The sequence below is a fragment of the Dermacentor silvarum genome, chromosome 3, assembly GCF_013339745.2.
Source record: "Dermacentor silvarum isolate Dsil-2018 chromosome 3, BIME_Dsil_1.4, whole genome shotgun sequence".
In the NCBI taxonomy this organism is placed as follows: Eukaryota; Metazoa; Arthropoda; class Arachnida; order Ixodida; family Ixodidae; genus Dermacentor; species Dermacentor silvarum.
Window position 1 is genome coordinate 192,344,130 of NC_051156.1, and position 19,686 is coordinate 192,363,815.

General features: G+C 45.1%; 1 protein-coding gene across 1 annotated transcript; it reads left to right on the forward strand.

Annotated features, from left to right (window-relative positions):
- Window positions 1–3,107: 3,107 nt before the first annotated feature.
- LOC119446359 (transmembrane emp24 domain-containing protein 2) lies at window positions 3,108–16,825 on the forward strand. The gene is made up of 4 exons (XM_037710772.2): window positions 3,108–3,408; window positions 4,243–4,435; window positions 7,382–7,489; window positions 14,626–16,825. Exons 1-4 carry the CDS (start codon window positions 3,223–3,225, stop codon window positions 14,748–14,750), a joined length of 612 nt encoding a protein of 203 aa, XP_037566700.1. The 5' UTR covers window positions 3,108–3,222; the 3' UTR covers window positions 14,751–16,825.
- The last annotated feature ends 2,861 nt before the right edge of the window (window positions 16,826–19,686 follow it).

Here is a 19,686-nt window from a genome sequence, read left to right on the forward strand (position 1 = left end):
TTTTAGAAATACCTTGCGGCAGCTATAGATAGCATAGTGGCGGACATTACTAACACGAGAAATCGAAACACATGTTCAACTTACTAGCAAGAATTCACTAATTAGCTTTTGAATGAATTACTTTAAGGCACACGAGGCAATTCAAGAATTGCAGGCGGTGAGCTTGTAAGGCATAAAAGCCTAATAATAAGCATAAAATAATGCTTATTCACTTGGAACGAATTTGGATGATGACATGGGTTCCGAGATATGCGCCATCAAACTGATGGTAAAAAATGCGCAGTTGTCCTACTTACTTTTTTTAACAAAACGATATTTTATGCTTTGAAGCCCGAAAGTATAACTGGACTGCCCATGCTGACAATCAATATCTCGAAACTGGTGTGATCCTGAAAATTCATTATAAGTGGATATGCCTTGAGAACTCACCTGCTACAATTTGCTAGCAGGTGAGTTCTCCTACGTTTCGACCGGTATCCGGCCTGGTTGATTTGCCACCGTTGCTGCCTGCTGTCCGATTCCTCACATTTCACAGTTTCGGTCATAATTCTAAATTAATGGAAGGCTAGAGCAGACGACCTGTCGTTGATTCAAATGGGGCTCGTTCGAAATCATGCGTCTTCGGCGATAGACTTAAGTGAAGCGGTCGTATCGTATTTTCGAAACAACTTGATTATGAGTTTGCTCCCGACTTGCCGATGTATCGGTAAACCCGGAGGTATTCGTGTATCAAAGCAGTCTTCGTTGTACGTTGGTAATCTGCGACGATATGACAGCATAGCCCCTTCAGTCACGGCGTGCGCATTTGTGGACGCGACTTATTTGTGCAATTTTTGTGCAGTGGGGGCAAGGAATAGACCACGAACATTATGTTTACGGTAAATTGAACAGTGTGCTTACCTAAAGTACCTCAATTTTATTTCTGAGTGCAATGTATCGCTACAGACGACCGCTTTGGTGACGACACTACCGTGTTTGACGGGGCCGTTCGACGTACGTGGGGCGGTTAAAGGGAAACTGAGACTTCCACCCAAATGTAGCAATAGCTACAATGGAAACCCAACCGGGTTCCTCGAAAGAAAGCCTCGCAGTTGAGGAAAAATTCGTCCTGGTCCGGGACTCGAACCCGGGACCACCGCCTTTCCGGGGCAGCCGCTCTACCACCTGAGCTAATCAGGCGGCTAGCAGGGCAGGGCGAAGTCGAATTTGTCGACAACTCGAAGCAAAGGCAAGTGTTTGATGTAATAGTTCAGCGGAAATCCACTAGGTGGAGATAAGTAATTAAAGGGAAACTGTAGCAATTGTTAAATAACTTTTTTTTCTTTCTAGTAATGTTTGCAGCCAATAAAGAAATTGCGCATTTGATTCGAGTGGTTTATTAAATTTATTTTATGAAGAAAAGTAGTATGACTGACTGTTCAATAAACAGATATTCGATTACTCTGTAGTTATAATGAGTCACCATAAAATGCACCGCCAGTAATTATACTATACCTTGACTTGCTTCCAATGGAGTGTGGAGCACCTTGGCATAAAATTATGTAAATTTGATACATTTGTTGAGAGTCGATCAAAATTCGTCGCAGAAGGGGAGGGTGGCCACAGTTATTTACAGAGGGTCCAGGGCTGCAATCATAAAGCACGGCGGCAGCAATGAGGTTTATTTGAAACCTTCTTGGGCGGCAGCCCCTCCACATACGGCGCAAGCACCACGGTGGTGTTTTTCCAAAAACCACTTGGCGCTAAATTTGACCGGTCTTCCACAGACAACAGTAGACGCTATACACAGCAATGAAGTGGGGTATGAAAAGTGATCGATGATTCCAGGCGACGTGACGTCATTTTTGACCAGTAATGTGCCTGAACGCGGAGTACGGGATTTGGAGCGCAATTGCGCATGCTCCGCTAGCGGCGGAAGAGCAAGGAGGCAGACAGACAGACAGTGAAAGCGCTCATTTCGAGACCCCTTCACGCGCTCAAACACAGAACGGTGGATTTGAGGTGGCACTAAGGATCGAGCTGCGGTACTGCAGGTCGTCGGCTCAACAAAGCGCGCTGTAGATTAGGCACGCGGTCAGTTGGTGCAAGTGCCCCTCGTTCCGGCACTCGTCAATCTTCGGCGATCACCATTTTGGAATATATGAACCCTTCCGGAGATGAATGTCCGACGATATCTGGAGGCAACTACGGCCGAACGACGAGCAATGCAAGTGAACATTAGAGCGCCATTAGAATGAAAGACGCTTTCAGTCTACTTCAACTCGCAATGGTCGCGGTTCACCGTACGAAACAGAAGGGAGTCAGTGTAGCCTGGCGGAAGAAAATGAGGGAGTCAAATAGTGGTATCAAATCTCAGACGGTCAAACGCGTGCGTTGATTTTGACTGTGGTGCCATCTTTTGAATCAAAGCTCAACTAATGTACCTAAAACATGGCCTCCGAGATTGCATTTTTTAAATCTTGTAGGCTATGCCTGAGGCAACACTGTACTGCAGTCTGAAATATGGCCTCCGAAGAATCCAGTACGTACTCTCTGAGGGCTTTTGTTTACTGCACCCACTCTACGATCAAAGCATGATCTTTTATGGTACACTACTGGCCGTTCCCTGGCGCTGCTGGGAAGTTTCAAAGTTTGTTTATCAACAGAACAATGTAAGTGTAAACAAACCCAGAATAATGCTACTAAAGTCATTTGTCTCCCTAATACAAATTCATTGTCGTTTTACAGACCATGCACGCAAGAGTCCGACATACGCGTGAAAGAAGGTCTCGTGCACTCGTGCCATGAGCACGACCTACTCAAGTAGTACAGTAGGTCGTGGCCATGAGATATCTGAGGGATCCTTGGAGGCATAGTGAGAAACTCTATGCTTGGAGGGATCCGTCGCTGGAGGCGATGTTGTCTGCACAATAAAATACATTTATTACGTTGTGCCTTTATTTTGTACCTTTATTACGCTGTGAAAACTTTTTATAATCTTATTACTTCATATATTTACTTACTTTTGTTACAATAACTCGTGAGTTATTTTGTTAACGAAGATTTTCTGAAAGTTGGCGCATTTCACGCCAAGCTTCAGCAACACTGGTCGCCGGTTGCTTACGCATGCGCATTTAGTGCAACAAACGTGGCAGACGGCGTTATGTTTTTCTAGAGCGGTGCGGCGTTGAACAACTGTGATCGTAACTATTCAAGTTTCAGGCACGCATTAAGAACAAAAAAATGCACCCAGTGTACATAGCGCTAAGGACGGCCGTCGTGGTGTTGTGCATCGCCTACACCCGTGCCCTGTTCATCACCGTAGATGCTCACGCCGAAGAGTGCTTCCACGATGAGGCGAAATCAGGCACCAAGATGGGTCTCACGTTCGAAGTCGCCGAAGGCGGATTCTTGGACATCGACGTGAAGGTAGGCGAAATGGCTTAATTCGCGGTGCGTCTGGCTCATTTGACGGGAGTGGTCCGAACGTTTTTAGTGGCGCTCTTAACGGCGCGGCCGTGTTCCTTGTGTCCGCCTCGCGGGTTCAACCATTGCTAGCCCTCGAAATGTAATGGTGCGTGAAATATAGCTTTTCCTTGCGGGTAGTTGACTCGGTTTCCAGCTCGTTTCGCACTGCACATTAGTTTTTCATTATCTGCGTCGACGAATTAGCAGGGCAGTCCACTGAAGCACAACAGCTGGACGTCCGTCAAATGGCACGTCAGCGTAACATAGTGAAGGTCGGGTACAAGTAACAGGACTTCCTACCAGCTCTTCGAGCTTACCAGCTCATTTCTGTTCATAACAATACTCCCCGATGGCATATTAGACGTACTCTACTGCCATGCGGTGAATACCGACGAAAGAATTGCAGCGCGTTCATATTTCGCTATGTTATCACGTTTGTTTAGTTGCCATTTTGCGTGATAATGGCGATAACAGCGAAAGTGTAATGGAAGCAAGAACGAGAAAATTTAGTCGTTCACAGTGCAACATCTATGGTGCAGCGATTACTTACTTCACAGCAGGCGAAGAAGAGAATTGCATAATGCGTCTAATCTCGTCTGCATAACGGCTGTCGCCGCCTACACTGTCCGAAGTTTTCTGCAGTCTACCTACTCGAAAATCATCGAAAAAGCCGGGTGCAAGAGCTAATGCCAACCTCAGCAATTACATTACATACTTTATTAAGTTCTGTGTCACCATTATCGTTCTCTGCATTGTACTTGTTCACATGGCGTTGTACCTTGATTCGTTTGGCAGATCACTGGGCCCGATGGTAAAGTGGTTTACTCCGGAGAGCGCGAGTCTAGTGGAAAATACACGTTTGCGGCATACGCTGACGGAGTCTACCGCTACTGCTTCAGCAACGCCATGTCCACGATGACACCGAAGATCGTCATGTTCTCCATGGACATTGGTGACGCCCCAACCAAAACACAGGAAGGAGAGGAAGGTGGGTTCACCTTAGAGTCAACCGTAGGACACTCTTCCACATTGAGTTGTAGGTGGTGTATAGCACATAGTGTGCTTTGGTCACCTCTGTGCATGTGTTCTCCAGTACTTTGCATAGTTACTCAAATATACGAATGCACTTCAAGTTGTTACAGTCACTACTGTAAGACACACTATAATATTTCGACCCCATTTGATGTGGGCTCTGCATGTCAGGAGCATTTCATTATAGCAACCATCAACAGATGAGAACTAAAGTTCTTGTTAATCGTTTGGTCATTGCTGAGGCCTGTTATACTGCCTGAAAAGAGATGTTGTTTAGCCTTGGGGGGGGGGGGGGGGGGCATCTTGACTTTAGCAATTGTTAGTTGCATTAGGTGATGTAAATATGATCAATTGTTTTGGTTAGTTTCACTTCATGCAACATATCTACAGAATTATTTGTGGTGTTTAGCTGATATTCTAGGTGACATCAAAGAGGAAGTAATAGAGCTGGGCATGCCATGAAATGTATCGGGTGGATAGCCGGTGGTCTATATGGTTCCCACCATTGTCAAGAAATGAAACCAGAGGGGGTGTTAAGTGCTGGAGGAGGAGGAGGAAGCTCGTTTTGTGTGCAAGTACAGCATAAAAATATACAAACAAAATGAAAACTAAATAAATTGGCAATACCTCGCTTACACACTTTGCATGATTGAAGTTTAATTAAATACATATAAAACTTAGCACCCATTTCAAATTTTAAAGAAGACCGGTGGGTAATGCGAACAGCTCACTAAGCATTGTTTCTGTAGCCCATAGATGTGGTGGGACAGGAAAACGGCAGTGTGTGTTCATTTGCCTTGTAGGGTCAGTGTGCGGCATTTGACATTATTGTGGCGCAATGAGAAAGAGCAAAATTTGCTTATGTCATGTAGCAGTAAGGGGTCAATCACACCAGCGACTGACAGAGGTTACGCAACTGACCGTGACTGGCGACCAAGGAGCAACTCATGGCGACTGATGTTCACACCAGTAAGCGTTACCTGCCCCCTCGCCACACCGAAATGTGTCACGATTGATGCCATTGCCGTGTGCTCGACATGTAATATAAACGTCAGCATATACAGACGGTTTGCGACTGCCGTTGTGCAACTAAAAAGTCAAGTAGCGAGTGACTGACCCAAAATGGTCACTTTTCGGCCAAAGCGACCATTTGCGACCAGCTCGGTTGCGTGACCTCTGTGAGTTGTCGGTGCTAAGGCTAGCTATGATGTTGTACATCATAAAAAAAAAAAGCAAGAGTGCTGTGCACGCTTCTTGTGGTTAGGTTCACATGTGACAGCCATGACAATCGCAGGAACAGAGCAGGCCAGTGTGACATGACACATCCACCTTCTGGGTACTGAAGCAGAAAGTAGGCCGTCAAATAAGTGCTGTAGTAAATTATTTAGGATGGCCTGGCACGCCTGTATTTTTTCTATGGTTTAGAAGGTTTGTACCTGCACCTAACGAGAAAAAAAATTAAATACAGCTTAAGATGTCATGTTAGTGACGGTTTGTGACTGCCGTTGTGCGACTGATACCCTTGTCAAGCGCGCAAGTTAAGTGCACTTACGGGGAGTGCACTTCGGGACCTTGAGTGACACTTTAGGCTACGCAGGTTCTAAACGGGAAAACAGCGCACTCGCAGTAAAAAAAACTGGCGATAGACTACGAGCACGTTTTGTGAAAATGTAGATTAAAAAGAAAAGTACTTCTAAAAAGTGATTGTCTTACGTTGTATTATTAATTAAAACAAACTTAATTTGTTTTTTCAAGAAAAAACGAAAATATTTTTTATTTAAGAGTGTGGCAAGTCAATGCCGGCCAAGAAAAATGCCTAGCCAATCCAGAACGACATAGTGGCGTGCGACGAGACGGCATTTGATCCTGCTCGAACAGAATATGAATGCGTTTTAGGCTATTATTTGTGGGCAAGAGCTGTTCAACCACTAAAATGAAATTGTGTCCTTTTTTTATGCATTACATTTTATACTATTGAAACTGCTGGCGACGAGGCTACGTACTCGGCCAGCAAAGTGCGTTCCGTGAATGCGCTTCGACCGGAGTACACTCTGCTGCGAGTGACACTCCACTTGCGACGTTCAGATTGGGCAAAGTGCACTTAAACCAAGTGACACTCTCCGTAAGTGTACTTAACTTTCCTGCTTGACAGGAGTATGAAAAGTCAAGTAGCAAGTGACTGACTCAAAACGGTCACTTTTTGGCCAAAGTGACCATTTGCGAACAGCTCGGTTGCGTGACCTCTGTGAGTTGTCGGTGCTGTTGTCGGACTGTTTTTCAACTCATAGACATGGACGACGCTTGTATCAAATGAATGAGTGCCTCCATTTTGCCCTAAGGGTGTGAAGGCTTGTGACACTAGAGTGCCTAGGCAACATGAATCAGGATCCGTTACAGGCATAGATAGCAGTACAAGGTAGATAAGTTTTGAGGAAGAGAAAAAAGATTAAAGAGATGTATGCAAAAATGCTAGAATGAAAAGCATGTATAGCATACCTGAGTAACTCGAGCAGTCTCAGGGACTATTTGTCGCCACCTAGTTTCAAAGGTGATTCCAATAAATCATCATCATAATCACCAGGCCTCGAGGAGAAGAAGAGTTAGAATTCGAACATGTAATTGGCGGTTTCATGTATACATTTTCACCTTGACGGACATTTGCTGCTACATTCTTTACTTTTCACAAATGATAGCAACTATTAGAGAGTTTCTTCAGGTAGGTGACACACCGCACGTGAGAAGGTGTGTCAAGGTTTCGTGGTTTCAGAATGTTCAATGTGGTATCATTGCTGAACTTTTTTTTGCTTGTCCGTTACTCTTTTATAACTTGTAATCTCATTGCTATTATTTGTTTGGCTTGGCTCAGCTGGTGCTGTTTGACAATCTTTTTTTCCCTATGCAGTGCATGAAAACAAGCTGGAAGAGATGATCAAGGAGCTGTCTACATCTATGACTGCCGTGAAGCACGAGCAAGAGTACATGATGGTCAGGGACCGCATCCACAGATCCAGTGAGTCACAATCACTTCCTGACTTGGGCGTCAATTCTTGATTGATGGCTGTTTTGGTTAGTAGCTGACAAGTGTAAGAAGGTTAATACATCAAGGATGAGCACAAAATGAGGTACAAATACCAGCGACAAAATTTTATGGACGCATACAGTCGCCGACCTATAATTCAGACATTGATAGTCCAGGCAGCTTCACAACACTGCCGCTGGCCCTATATATTTGATGCATAAGCATGACTGAAATTTCTGACACCTTACTGCTCGTTCGATGATTCGACTGCACAGTGTCATGCAGGACGGTCATGCTGCACTGATCATGCAGGACTCAGCCTGCATGATCGCATACTAAGTTAACTATTGATTTGAACAGAAAGGGCGACATTTTTGTTTGGATGCATCACTGGCATAGTCGCTGGTGATACTGCTGGTGCCTCCTTGAAAACGAAACTAGCCAAGCTTAGTCGATCCATTAGTCGCTTCCCGCACCCAAACCATGGGACAAGCCAAGTCAAGCCGCTAACCGATGTAAAGGCTGTTTGTCATGCAAGTACTGTGAGTTCCACACTCTCAGCATTTGTTCCTCGGGTTAAATAGACATGATCCTGGCTGACGAGTTTTGTTCAGTATCACCAAGCAGCATTAAGTGGTGGGAACTCCACCTTCGAATTCTGCACGGCCAAGGACAGGGATTACGTGCACGAAGTAATGGACAATGACTGTTGCAAAGCAACCCACAATCATTCGGCTATCAGGGCGCGGTTCTTTGTCATTTGGCTCAGTGGCGAGCATGTTAGCTAACGCGGACTTGCACGAAAACGTTGCTGTGCACGACTCATTGTCTTTTTTCGGTCACCACCACCGGTGTATGTGTTGACTGTACTTTAATCTATTTGTAGTGATAGCATGAAAATGGTCCAAATAAAGAATGACCAGGTTGTAGGCAAAGTTATGTGTGTGTGTGGCAACGCCTTGACAAACTTTTTGGGCCACTTGTGGCCACTTATTTTCTGGCCAGTCGAATATTTTGGACTCCCGATATTCGCTTATTTTCTGACCAATTCAATATTTTGGACTCCTGATTATTCGGAATTTTAGACAGTCCTCATCGAATCTGAGTTATCGGTTGGTGACTGTACACGAGTAGTGTACTATAAGCAAACAGGGTGACATGACCACACAACAAAGAAAAAAAAAAGGAATATAAAAAAATGTTCGAGATTCCAGACACTGTAAGAATCAACATTATGCAAAGCATTTTGGAAGTAGCTGGTTGTCAAGCATCGTTTCAAGAACTGCAAAGCGTTACGAGATGGGCGAACATGCTTGTGTAAAGTGAGCGATTGTGTCTGTGACATGAGCGTGTGATGAGATGACGGCAGCAAGGCGACGATGATAGTATGACGGCAGTGTCATGACGATTGATTTGTTGATACTCTGGCATAGAAAAGTTGTGGTGTTGTTTCGCACTCAAGACAACTTCAGTATTATACAATGTATGCATGTTAATGCAATCCACCGTTCAGAGGCTAGGCCGAATTGCAAACATGAAATCAAGTGGATGCACAGTGTGTAATGTTGACGCAGCGATGTGACAAAGATTATCTTTATCAAAGTGGAGAAACGCATTTGAAATTAAAGTAGGCTATTTCAGAAATACCTTGCCGCAAAAAAAGTACTTCATTGTGTTCAGCAGAAGCAGAATTATTTGCAATCAAACATGGCCTTCGTGGTGCTTCCACGCCTTCTTCAATGTCTTGTGTTGCAAAGCCTACAGCGGAGCGGGGCGTGCCTACAACAGTGCCACAGCGCATGTCGCCATGCTGGGCAGTTCAAATTTGATTTTGGATGTTAACGTAGATGCCACTATTTCCTATTTTGGCGCCTACGACGCACCAGACGTAAGCCAAACGCGGTTGTCCTCAGCGAGTTGCAGTGCACTTAGCTAGTGGACTCGTCGTGGCACCCCGCGGCGGCCTGGTATCTACGCTACGTTGTTTACTGCAGCTACATGCAACTGTAGTGCATACGTGCAGCGTTTGCTTTGTGCAGGACAGGGCTTGAATGCATCGTCGCGCTCAAATGCTCTGGTCTGACCATGCTATGTGGTGCGGATTGGCTTTGCCCTTCACCAGCTTGACTGACGCATTTTCTAACCAGCAGCGGCCAGGAGTGAGCGCACACTGGCAAGCCTGCATGTGGTCTGACCTTAAGTTTCATGTGGTTCGAGGCTAGTTGTAGAAATTAGCAAGATCCGATGGCTACGACACCGATAAGCAGAGTGGCCAAAGTTTAGTTCCATCGCGGGCAGCTGCGGCTAAGCGTGAGCAGACTATAGTCGGCTTCTTCCGGGAGTACGTAATTAATTATCGAAATTTGAAATCACATTTTCGCGAACTTCAGCCTGTTTAGTAAAGTTCGTCAATAAGAGGTTGACCGCAGATATGTTCCGCCAGGAGCTGTGACAGGCGTAAGAACTGTGCAGGCTAGGCCGGTGAACATATAGGAGTGAACACAGACAAACATGAATATAGAACCACCCTTGCGGGGACTGGTGTTTGAAACTGGTTTGCCCCTCAAAGGCGGCGGGACACTGCGCAGCAACTTCCAGGCGTTGATTCAACCCGCACACTACCGGGCGCCAGGTCGGGGGACACCTGTACCCATTAATATCGGGCCAGTGGGTATCGGACGGTGTGTTTCGAACCAACCACCTCCCGTAGCCATGGCGGATGCCCAAACCACTCGGCCACAGCTACGGTATACACAGTAATTGAGAGGTTTAACTTGTCCGGTAATCGGGTAAACGCAGGCAGACTGGGTGTTGGGGCGGAGGCGTAAACGTGAGCGGCATGTATGGTGCTGCCACCTGATGGCGCAGAGATCAGACAGACAGCTAATATTGCAGTAACCAAGTGTATTTTACTTCACTGCAGGCCTAAGTTTTCGGCAGCAACAGGCTTACGCCACTGCCGAAAATTAAAACCAGCAGGGAAGTACAATACACTTGGTTACTGCAATATTAGCTGTTTTTGTATGTTTGATCTCTGCGCCACCAGGTGGCAGCACCATACAGGCCGCTCACGTTTAGGCCTCCGCATCAACGCCCAGTGCGCCTGCGTTCATCCGATTACCGGATAAGCTAAACTTCTCTAATATACACAGTAACAGTATGAAGAAGTGCACTGATCGAAACACCCTTCGTGATTGATGTCAGCTATAGGCCAATGGCAGCCGTGTATGGGAATCCGCTTTAACGAAATAAAGCATCCAGAAGAGAGCAAGGAGGAGGCTTCTATTGAAAAGAGAGTGTTTGAGAGAAAGGAGACTTAGGTGCTCCGCTTGCGAGCTTCACGCATCGCTCACAACTGCAAAACTTGGCAGAGATGCTTATAATAGCATATGCTATCCGCGGACGGTTTTCCAACTAAGCCCGAGGGGTAGTTCAGGACCACTTTAAGGTCATATAGAATGCTTGTTGAGGTATGAATAGTAATGATAAGTGTATGCCACATATCTCTAAATATATTAAATAAGATTTCTATAGCTGTTGTGTCATAGTGGCACAAACCGATTATGGAGCATTGGCCAAGAATGGGCACATCCAGCGGCATTTACCCAGTCACCCAGCAATGGGGTATGCCAAATATGAGAAATTTAAGAAAGATCAAACAAGCCTTTAATAATCATTCACTATTTTAAGAGGTCTTTGTGCTTTAGACTTACCCATAAACTGACATTATATGTTCAGGTTTTATGCCGTGGTATAATGTGTCATTACACAGAGCAAAGAACCACTCACAGGCGCTACTTTTTCAGTCGGCATTTCGTGCTGTATACGTCGAAGCATCCGGTTGAACATGCCAGAATGGTGTTGACCAGATATATCAAAAATTGAACGAGGGGTTGAATATCATGATCTATTCCACTAATTTGTCTGTGTGCCTTGTAGATAACCATGACACAACATAATGTGCACAAGCTTTATGTTGGTGGTTTAATGTGTTATTATGCAGAACAGAGTTGCGCTCACTCGCACTACATGTTCTGTCATAATTGGGCCGTGCTACCCGTCTAGCCGTAGGAAGAATGTCCAGGCTCGAGCCCAATAACATTACAGGTTAACTCGCTGAACTTTCTGTGCTTCTGTAGTATTCACTGGACCTCGATTCATAAATGTGTGAAATGAGTAATTGAGATAATCTAATGGCAGAAAGGTGGAGAAGTCAGCCTGGGTAAAGAACATCTAGCCTGCTACTTCAAGCTGGGGAAGGGGGTTTTGGGGAATAACAGACATAGGATGTCAAGAGAAAGGAGGGTGGTTGGGTGGTGGTATGGTAAACACGATGATGACTGCACAGCATACTCTTTCTGTGCAACGCGTACATGCAAACTTCACAGCACAGTACAGTCATCTTTGCGGGCAAAGGTTGAGGTTACTGCATTGTAGCTAGGAGACTGTCTATAGCTTTCATTATTTTTGCTGCTGTTAGTGCCAGGTGTATTTATAGCGACCCTGAAACGATTTCGACCATTTTGTACAAACGTACTGCGTCATTACAGTGGGTCCTTCTGATCATTAATTGACGCATGTAAGTGCTCCGCGTAAAGCGGATAATTTATTTTAAGGTTTTAAAACGGCACATCGTTACCGATTGCAACACGCCAATCGGCTGAGCTTTAAGCTGCCCCTGACCAGGTGACGCGATTTGACCATATGACGTCAGTAGGGCAAGCTATCCGATTGGCAGCCCAGGGCGCGTCATCGATAATGTTTCCAACATTATGATCAACAAATTTTCGTAATAGTTGAGATGTTAGTCAATTTGTTTATATAGAAAGAAAGTAACAGAAAGAGAATGCACAAGGACAGTATATCACTACACTAAATGCACTTCTGGCGCACGGCAAGTGTCGCCTGCTTGTGTTACAACGTGCTCCGTGTTGATGAAGGCTGTGCGGTCAGTGTTGCTCTCGTTCTTTCTTTTCGCGAGCACCATAGTTGTTGCATTGTGGGCTGCAAATGTAGCGACTGGCAATATGTCAAGCAGCGACATTGTGCCCCTCTGCAAGGCAGCAGACGAGCAGAGGGGCTGCAGCGCATCGGACTGTCGGTATCCGAACGGCGCCAGCATATGTTTGCGACTGTCACTTCACGCCGAAGGAATACTACCACAATGGAGTTTAGCATGTTTGGCAATCGGGTAAACACAAGCGCAAGTGTACTGGGCGTTTTACAGGATGAACGGAGGCGCAAATGTGAACTGCTTGCACGATGCAGCCACCTGGTGGCACAAAGCTCAACCAAACACAGAGCTAATATAGCAGTAACCAAGTGCATACCTGTCAACTCTCCCGAATTGTCCGGGAGCCTCCCGAATTTTGCTCACATCTCCAGATTGTACGGACGCGACCTCAAATCTCCCAAAAAGTAGTCGCTACAGCACAGCGTTTTTTTTTTCATGCTGCTTTTTTTTACGCGCTATCGCTATAACCATATTACTCCCTGTAATATAAAAAAATGTCACAGTTTCGGCCTAAGGGCGAAGCAATGAATGCGACAGCAACACAGCAATGTCATACGAAGTAAGGTGAGCGGCTTTGGTAGCAATATGAATTGTAGTAAACATGAGCTGATTAAGTAAGCAGGTGTGCTGCGGCGTAAGTAGACCGACATGAAGAGAGACTCGATGACCACGAGAAGGCGCGTGTGAAACCGTGGTGTTGATGAGAAGCGCTTCCCGTGGGCAGCGCGTGCAAAGGGACACACCTGTAGTGCTGCACTGCCGATCCGGGCAGCATTGCATGTGTAGCGTGCGTTGGAAAATGTGGCCCGACTATTACTAACTGAATGAACAAGCGTGGTGTGAGCGCGCACAAACAAACATGAATAGATCACACTGAATGACTGCAGACAACGACTGTCAAAACGCTGGCAGCGAGCGTATATACGCCGCAGCGGGCGAAGGTACGTGCGGTCTATCGCTTCAACGGAAACTGAGCGGCGAATGCACGGCGCCTAAAGGTCAGAGCCGTGTGGAGATAAGAGACGGTGCGGCCGAGTGAGCGACGAGCGCGGTTGTTGGCAGAGTAGAAGTGCGCCCCCCCCCCCCCCTCCGCGCTCCCTCCGGCGCTGGCATCCCGCTTCCTTGCTTGCGCCTGGGTGATTGAGTGCGTTCGCTCTCCGTGATAGCGCGCGTCCCCACACACTTCCGCTCGGGCATACGGCGCGCGGCGAAGATTTTATCTATAGGGAACCTCACGGCGCGACGACGGCGACGGCAGAAATCCGGTTGAAGTGTCCATATAATTGCTATCGCAATAAAATAAAGTTGTTTCCGCCTCCTCCCTGTAATATAACGAGGCGAGAAAGCAGTGCGGGAGCACTTAGTCACCAGCATGCACCTTGAATCGTGGTAGCGGCCGCCGGCACCACCACGAATGCGAGCAACCGACGGACACTGCCATATTGAATTTTGCAGATTGGCTCATCCCTGGCTGCCTCACGTGTTCATAGCAATCCACTCGTTAATCGGTCGTGAGTGCGCTATGCTTTTGGCTTTGCTGGGTTGTCAAGTGAAGTGCGGAATGCCAAACTACTCTTTGTTTCCCCGAGTTTAGTTAGAGCGATAGATGGCGCTTTCATAAGCCAAGAATAAGTACTTGCAAGCATTTATGATATCATATACAACTGACTTTGCGTGCTTTGTGACTTCACGGAGAGATGACAAGTATGTACTCTCTACCACGTGCGCCGTTTCGCATGGTGACATAAAATTTTTTTTGACCCCCCCCCCCCTCTCCTTGCAAGGCAGTCTCCTGAATTTTATGTTGCTAGATTGGCAGGTATGCAAGTGTATTCTAATTTTGCAGGAGTGGCATGAGCGTAATCTTGAACATGGTGTCTTTTTAAATGTTTAAAAAGTTTTGCACTTGGTTACAGCAATATTAGCTCGGTGTTTGGCTGGTTAAGCTCTGCGTCACCAGGTGGCTTGACCGTGCATGCCAATCAGGCCGCTCACATACATTACGCTAAAGCTCTGCTGGAACACTTCAGCAGGTCATGTAGTCATCTTGACTTTTTATTGTGCAGTACATTCAGTGCCCATTTCAAACCTCTTGCCTCCTTGTTTTTTCCAGTCAACGACAGCACCAACTCGAGGGTTGTGATGTGGGCCTTCTTTGAAGCCGTCGTGCTCGTTGCGATGACCTTGGGCCAGGTCTACTACCTGAAGAGGTTCTTTGAAGTTCGAAGAGTTGTGTGATTTGAATCGGGACAAAAGGGTGGTTCGCGTGGTGTTCGCTGGCAAAAGTTGGGGAAGGGGAGCGCAAGACTTAATCACGTGACTTCTGCATTGCCTGTGAAAATGAGTTCAGTGTGATCTTTTTTTTTTTCTCATTATAGTGCCTCCTTTTCTTTCTCTTTTTACAAAAATTCTTGCGACTTTGGTTTCCGTCACATTTCTTACTTTACTTCTGGTTTCTGTTCAGAATGAAGCCAGGTTTTTCAGCACATAAGTCATACACTGATCTGGACACTCAGTGGTTTGATTAAAACAAATTGTTTCTTTTTGGAAATCTGTGCACTTTCTTAAAGCATGGTTAGAGCACTGTGCTTTAATTTCTTTGTCTTGCATCCTAGCCTTATATTTGCAAACTTACACGTGTGCAATGTAAAGCCATAATCTTCATGGACTGTAGAGGTGATAATATCTCATTAAACCTAAAATACCATTGAGGAAAGCTTATTTAAATAATTAAGGATCAACAATCTTTCAGCACTTCATAGCATTGTTGTAGGATTCTGTACAGCTGCTTCCATGAAAAATCCAACTTTGTGACACCTACCTGATCTTTGCTTGAAGTGATGGCGCTGCTAACACGAAAACTGACACCACTCGGTTATGGAAAGCCTTGTATACTCCTTCAGATGGAGTAGAGGTGGAAAATTTTGTTTAATCAGCAATAATAATATGTGTGTCTGTAACATCTTTTTTTCCTTTTCTATGAGCAGTTACACTTGCACTTCCAGTGTCAAGTGCTCTTACCTCCTTTTGGTGCATGGCACATACATTGTCATTTTAGCAGGTAGGATGTGAACAAATTAATGCGTTTCAAGGTTTCTCAGCTTCTACAGACGAGGTTGATCATTCACGCTAATCCCAGATTCATTTGTGTTGAATGTAATGATGCTGCAGTAATTGAGGTTCTCAGATTTCTGCATGACGATTGGAATGTTTTCAAATTCTCAGTATTTAAAACGTTAAAAGTAGTTCCATGGGACACCACTGTGTCATATGCACAGTGCACAGTGGGGTTTACATTTAAAAGTACAGGTCGTGTGTTCCTGGAGCTCAGTGGTTATAGTGTGGATGTTGCATACAGAGCATAAAGGCTACTCTCAGTACAATCAACCAGGTAAAAAACACTTGCAGTATAAAGCCATTGTGTCGTGCACAACACTTGCAGTTTGTGGCTGTCCCAAAGGCACCCATTTCCACTTGTTAGTATACCGAACAGCAGTAAGTTCATTTGTCGAACAGCCAGTGCAGTTGATGGGTTAGTGAGTTATTGCATTCGTAAATAGTAAGCACCATAGGTTCACAGGCCACAAGTCATATGCAGTAACTCGAGAAACTTGAAAACTCATACACATCATTGCAAGATATGCGTCTCCTATGTGCTGCACTTTATTACTGTTTCTACAGTATGCTTTACTGTGTTGTGCGAGTAGCAAGCTAGGCAAGGCTCGCTCCTGTGATGTGCAGTTTCATTTGAGCAAGTGCATACAGCAAACGTCGGCATCCTTATGCAGCTCTGCTGTATGCCTGATTGAGTGAAAGCTACAGTGATGCCAGTCAAGTTCTGTGTTGCACTGCTGCTACTTTCTGGATACCAGTGTATGCTCAAGAATAACATTCAGCGCCCTTGGCTTGCCTTGCTACTTGCTGTTTGTGTACTGCTAATAGAAAACTGAAGTTATCGGACTTGGGTGATGTGGTTTACAGGGATTGAAACAAATTTCTAAGAGTAATACAATTGTGGTGGAAATATTGCAGACATATGAGAGCAGTCATTCTTTTTGAGTTTTTGAACAGTTTTTGAGCGTGCAATTCATGGCCCTTAAAATACATCAGGAGGCATTGTTAAAAACTTAGTAGCCACGTTGTAGTGGCCAGTCGAGCTGTTTTCTTCCTGTGAAACAGATTGGTCTGTGCGACACTGTGTTTACATTGCTGTTGGATCTCTCACAAATTTAAGGTTTAAACTTTTGCTTGAAAACTTCTCATCATGGACGTTCGTGCATATGGGTGTAATAAAGCTGCGTGCCTTCAAGACTCAGTTGGCCCAACTTTGCGTGGTCTGCCACCAAGATCCCCACACGAAGCATTTGCAATATGTCATTCCCACTACACAAGCTTTCTCATGGCTAAGAATGGAAGAGTTTGGCTACTTTTCCTAGCTTTGAATGACAGCAGATTTGTGTGGAATGTCTTTAGTGTGAACAGCACGCAGGTAGTGCATCGGCTTTCCCGCGTTTTTCTTGGGCATACCATCTGCAGTTTCTAGGTGTGAGCCTTCATGGGAGTGCATGGTGTTGGGCATACTGCTGACCACCTTTGCCTTCTTGAACGTACTGCCTTGTAGTCTGCGTGTCAGGCTTTGTGTGTGTTTATGTGTGTATTAACGTGAACAATGTGTAAGAGAGCATGTGTCCTTGTAAGGTGCAGTTTTCTTGGTCATTGAGTGTCGTCATTGACGTTCAGCTGAAGAAACCCACCACGGGGACCCCATGGCTGTGACATTTGGCTGCTGTGCATGAAGATGCGGGTTCGATTCGCAGCCGCATTCCAATTCGCGTGGAATACACAGGCGCTCGTGTACCTGCTTTGGGTGCATGTTAAAGAACTTCAGGTGTCGAAAATTAGTTTGGAGTTCGATACTACAGCGTCCCTTAACCCACTTTGCAATTAAATGTTTACCTTGCTAAGGCAGCCCGTTTTATTTGTCTTGTAGGGCAATTTCGCTCAGCAGCTTCCCTTACTACACAGCTCAACAAGTTTTAACAACCATAGCTAGTTCTCGTCGAGTATTGAAAGTGCACATGTGAGACCAGTAATATGCAGGATCGTGGTATAGAAGTACTAACACACATCCTAAGAGGCCCTTCATAGTGTGAAATGCATTCTGCAAGGACTCTCTTAGAGAAGGCACTGAAGAGCATTGTCTGTCTATGGAAAAGCCAGTGAGGTACCTTGTAAACCATTCTGAACAAATTTTGCTACATCTATTTAGCAACCCAGTTTACAGTAAAAAAAAAAAAAAAAAAAAAGCAGCGTTTACGTTTTTGTTGGATTTGTTACTTTTACTTTCTCCGACTGAAGGTGCATCATCGTCTGTTTCTGACATGTAATTACATATTTCAAGAATCCTAAATATGAGTGGTGTATAAAACATCCTAAACAGAACAAATTCATTTAACAGTCTCTTAATGATTCACCATGTGATCATAATCAGACCTGTTAAATATAAAAAACTGGCACTGACACATTCTTCAGCTTTTCTTTAATGCAAAACCCACAATTCTTTTATGTGTGTGTGCGGAGAGAGAGATGGTATGCCACTGAATGAGAAGATCGTGTTCACATTAACGCAAACAGAAGACTGTTAGTCAGCAGTGCCTCACCTACTAAGCCAATGAGTCTTGTTAAAAGGTCAATTACAACTAAATTTTTGACTGTAAGAAGCATGCAAAATTTTATGCTGGAAATCGAGTGTACATTCTCCACAAACTCGCAATTTAGGTAGCGAAACTAGAGCATACTAGGACAAGAAAGAAAAGAAAAAAAAACGCTATTAATGATTGCCGGAAATAACGAATAAAACAACGCACAGCTCCAAGACTAAGTGGTGCTCAATAAACAGTTGAAAGACTGTTTATGCGCCTGGAATCATGCGCCTACACATGCGCATGATTCCAGGTCCATTCAATTCGCCCTGCATTTCGTGAACCAGTTCAGTGCCAGTTATTGCTCGTGCGGAACCGGCACGGCACCTCCTGCACGAACGCCGCACTACCTCACTGACTAGTGCAGGGAGGGCTGCGAACTCATCCTGCATGAAGCCTGAACCGAGTGAAACGAATGGCGAAGTGCAGCACCTCGTGAACTACCCCCGTCCCCACTCCCCTCCCATACGTACCCCACTGAGGTCACCCCCAACCCGACTGCCGAGTGGCTGACTCGGGCAGCCAGCTTTGACCAAAGGTACCTAGGACTATACATATCAACTACGCTCAACTACGCCGTCAGTGAGAACCACCCAGAGAACCATTTGTAATCCATAGATGTCCATATAACACGGTGGTTTAGACATTGCATACATCCTGTAGATATCTCGATTTACCAAAACAACAATAAAAATGCATACCATGGATAATCTTTAGTCCCATCTAGATCATGTTGCTGTAACGTTGTAATGATACCACAGCTGGACATAGGTGACCTCTGTTCAATTCTAAACCTTGATCTAAATAATCGATGAGGCGGCCATCACTTTTACGAGAAATTGAAATGCTTCATTGAATAGTTACTATAATCACCCTAATTAACTTTTAAATTATTTACTTTAGGGAGCATATTTCAATCTACGAACTGTAGCTAAGTGAGTACGATTTGGAACGAATTTTGAGGATGGCACCGATTTCGAGATATGCGCCGTCAAAACTTGCAGTAAGAATGCCCTGTTGTTCCATATGCCTATTTAAGAAAACGCTGTTTAATCCATTGAAGTGCAAAAGTAACTGAAACACCAATGCATTTCGTCGGACACATTGAAAATTAATATCTCGAATCTGGTATAGTCTTGAGAATTTGTTCCAAGTCGATATGCCTTGTATACTCGCTAGCTACGATTCGTAGATTGAAATATGTACCGTAGGGCAATTAGTTAAGAAAGTTAATCATTGCATTTATGTCACTTATTCAATTAAGCGTTTTGATTTCACGTAGAAGTAATGGTCCCCCCATCGCATAATTTAGCTCAGTGGCTGGAATTGTACGAGGGCGAATCAGAAAGCCTTTGCCTCTATTTTTTTTAAATGCGAAGTCAACACATCCATTCCCCGCGGTGGACCTTTCTTGGACCGGCCCGGCCTTATCTGCCGGTAGCTCCGCGCCACGGCGCTGCTGTCTGTTGTTG

Bases quoted from the DNA above. Each gene is read 5' to 3' on its own strand.
- LOC119446359 (XM_037710772.2), top strand. From the start codon at position 3,223: ATGCACCCAGTGTACATAGCGCTAAGGACGGCCGTCGTGGTGTTGTGC. The intron at 3,409-4,242 runs GTAGGCGAAATG...TTCGTTTGGCAG, and splicing joins TCTTGGACATCGACGTGAAG to ATCACTGGGCCCGATGGTAA. The intron at 7,490-14,625 runs GTGAGTCACAAT...TGTTTTTTCCAG, and splicing joins GGACCGCATCCACAGATCCA to TCAACGACAGCACCAACTCG.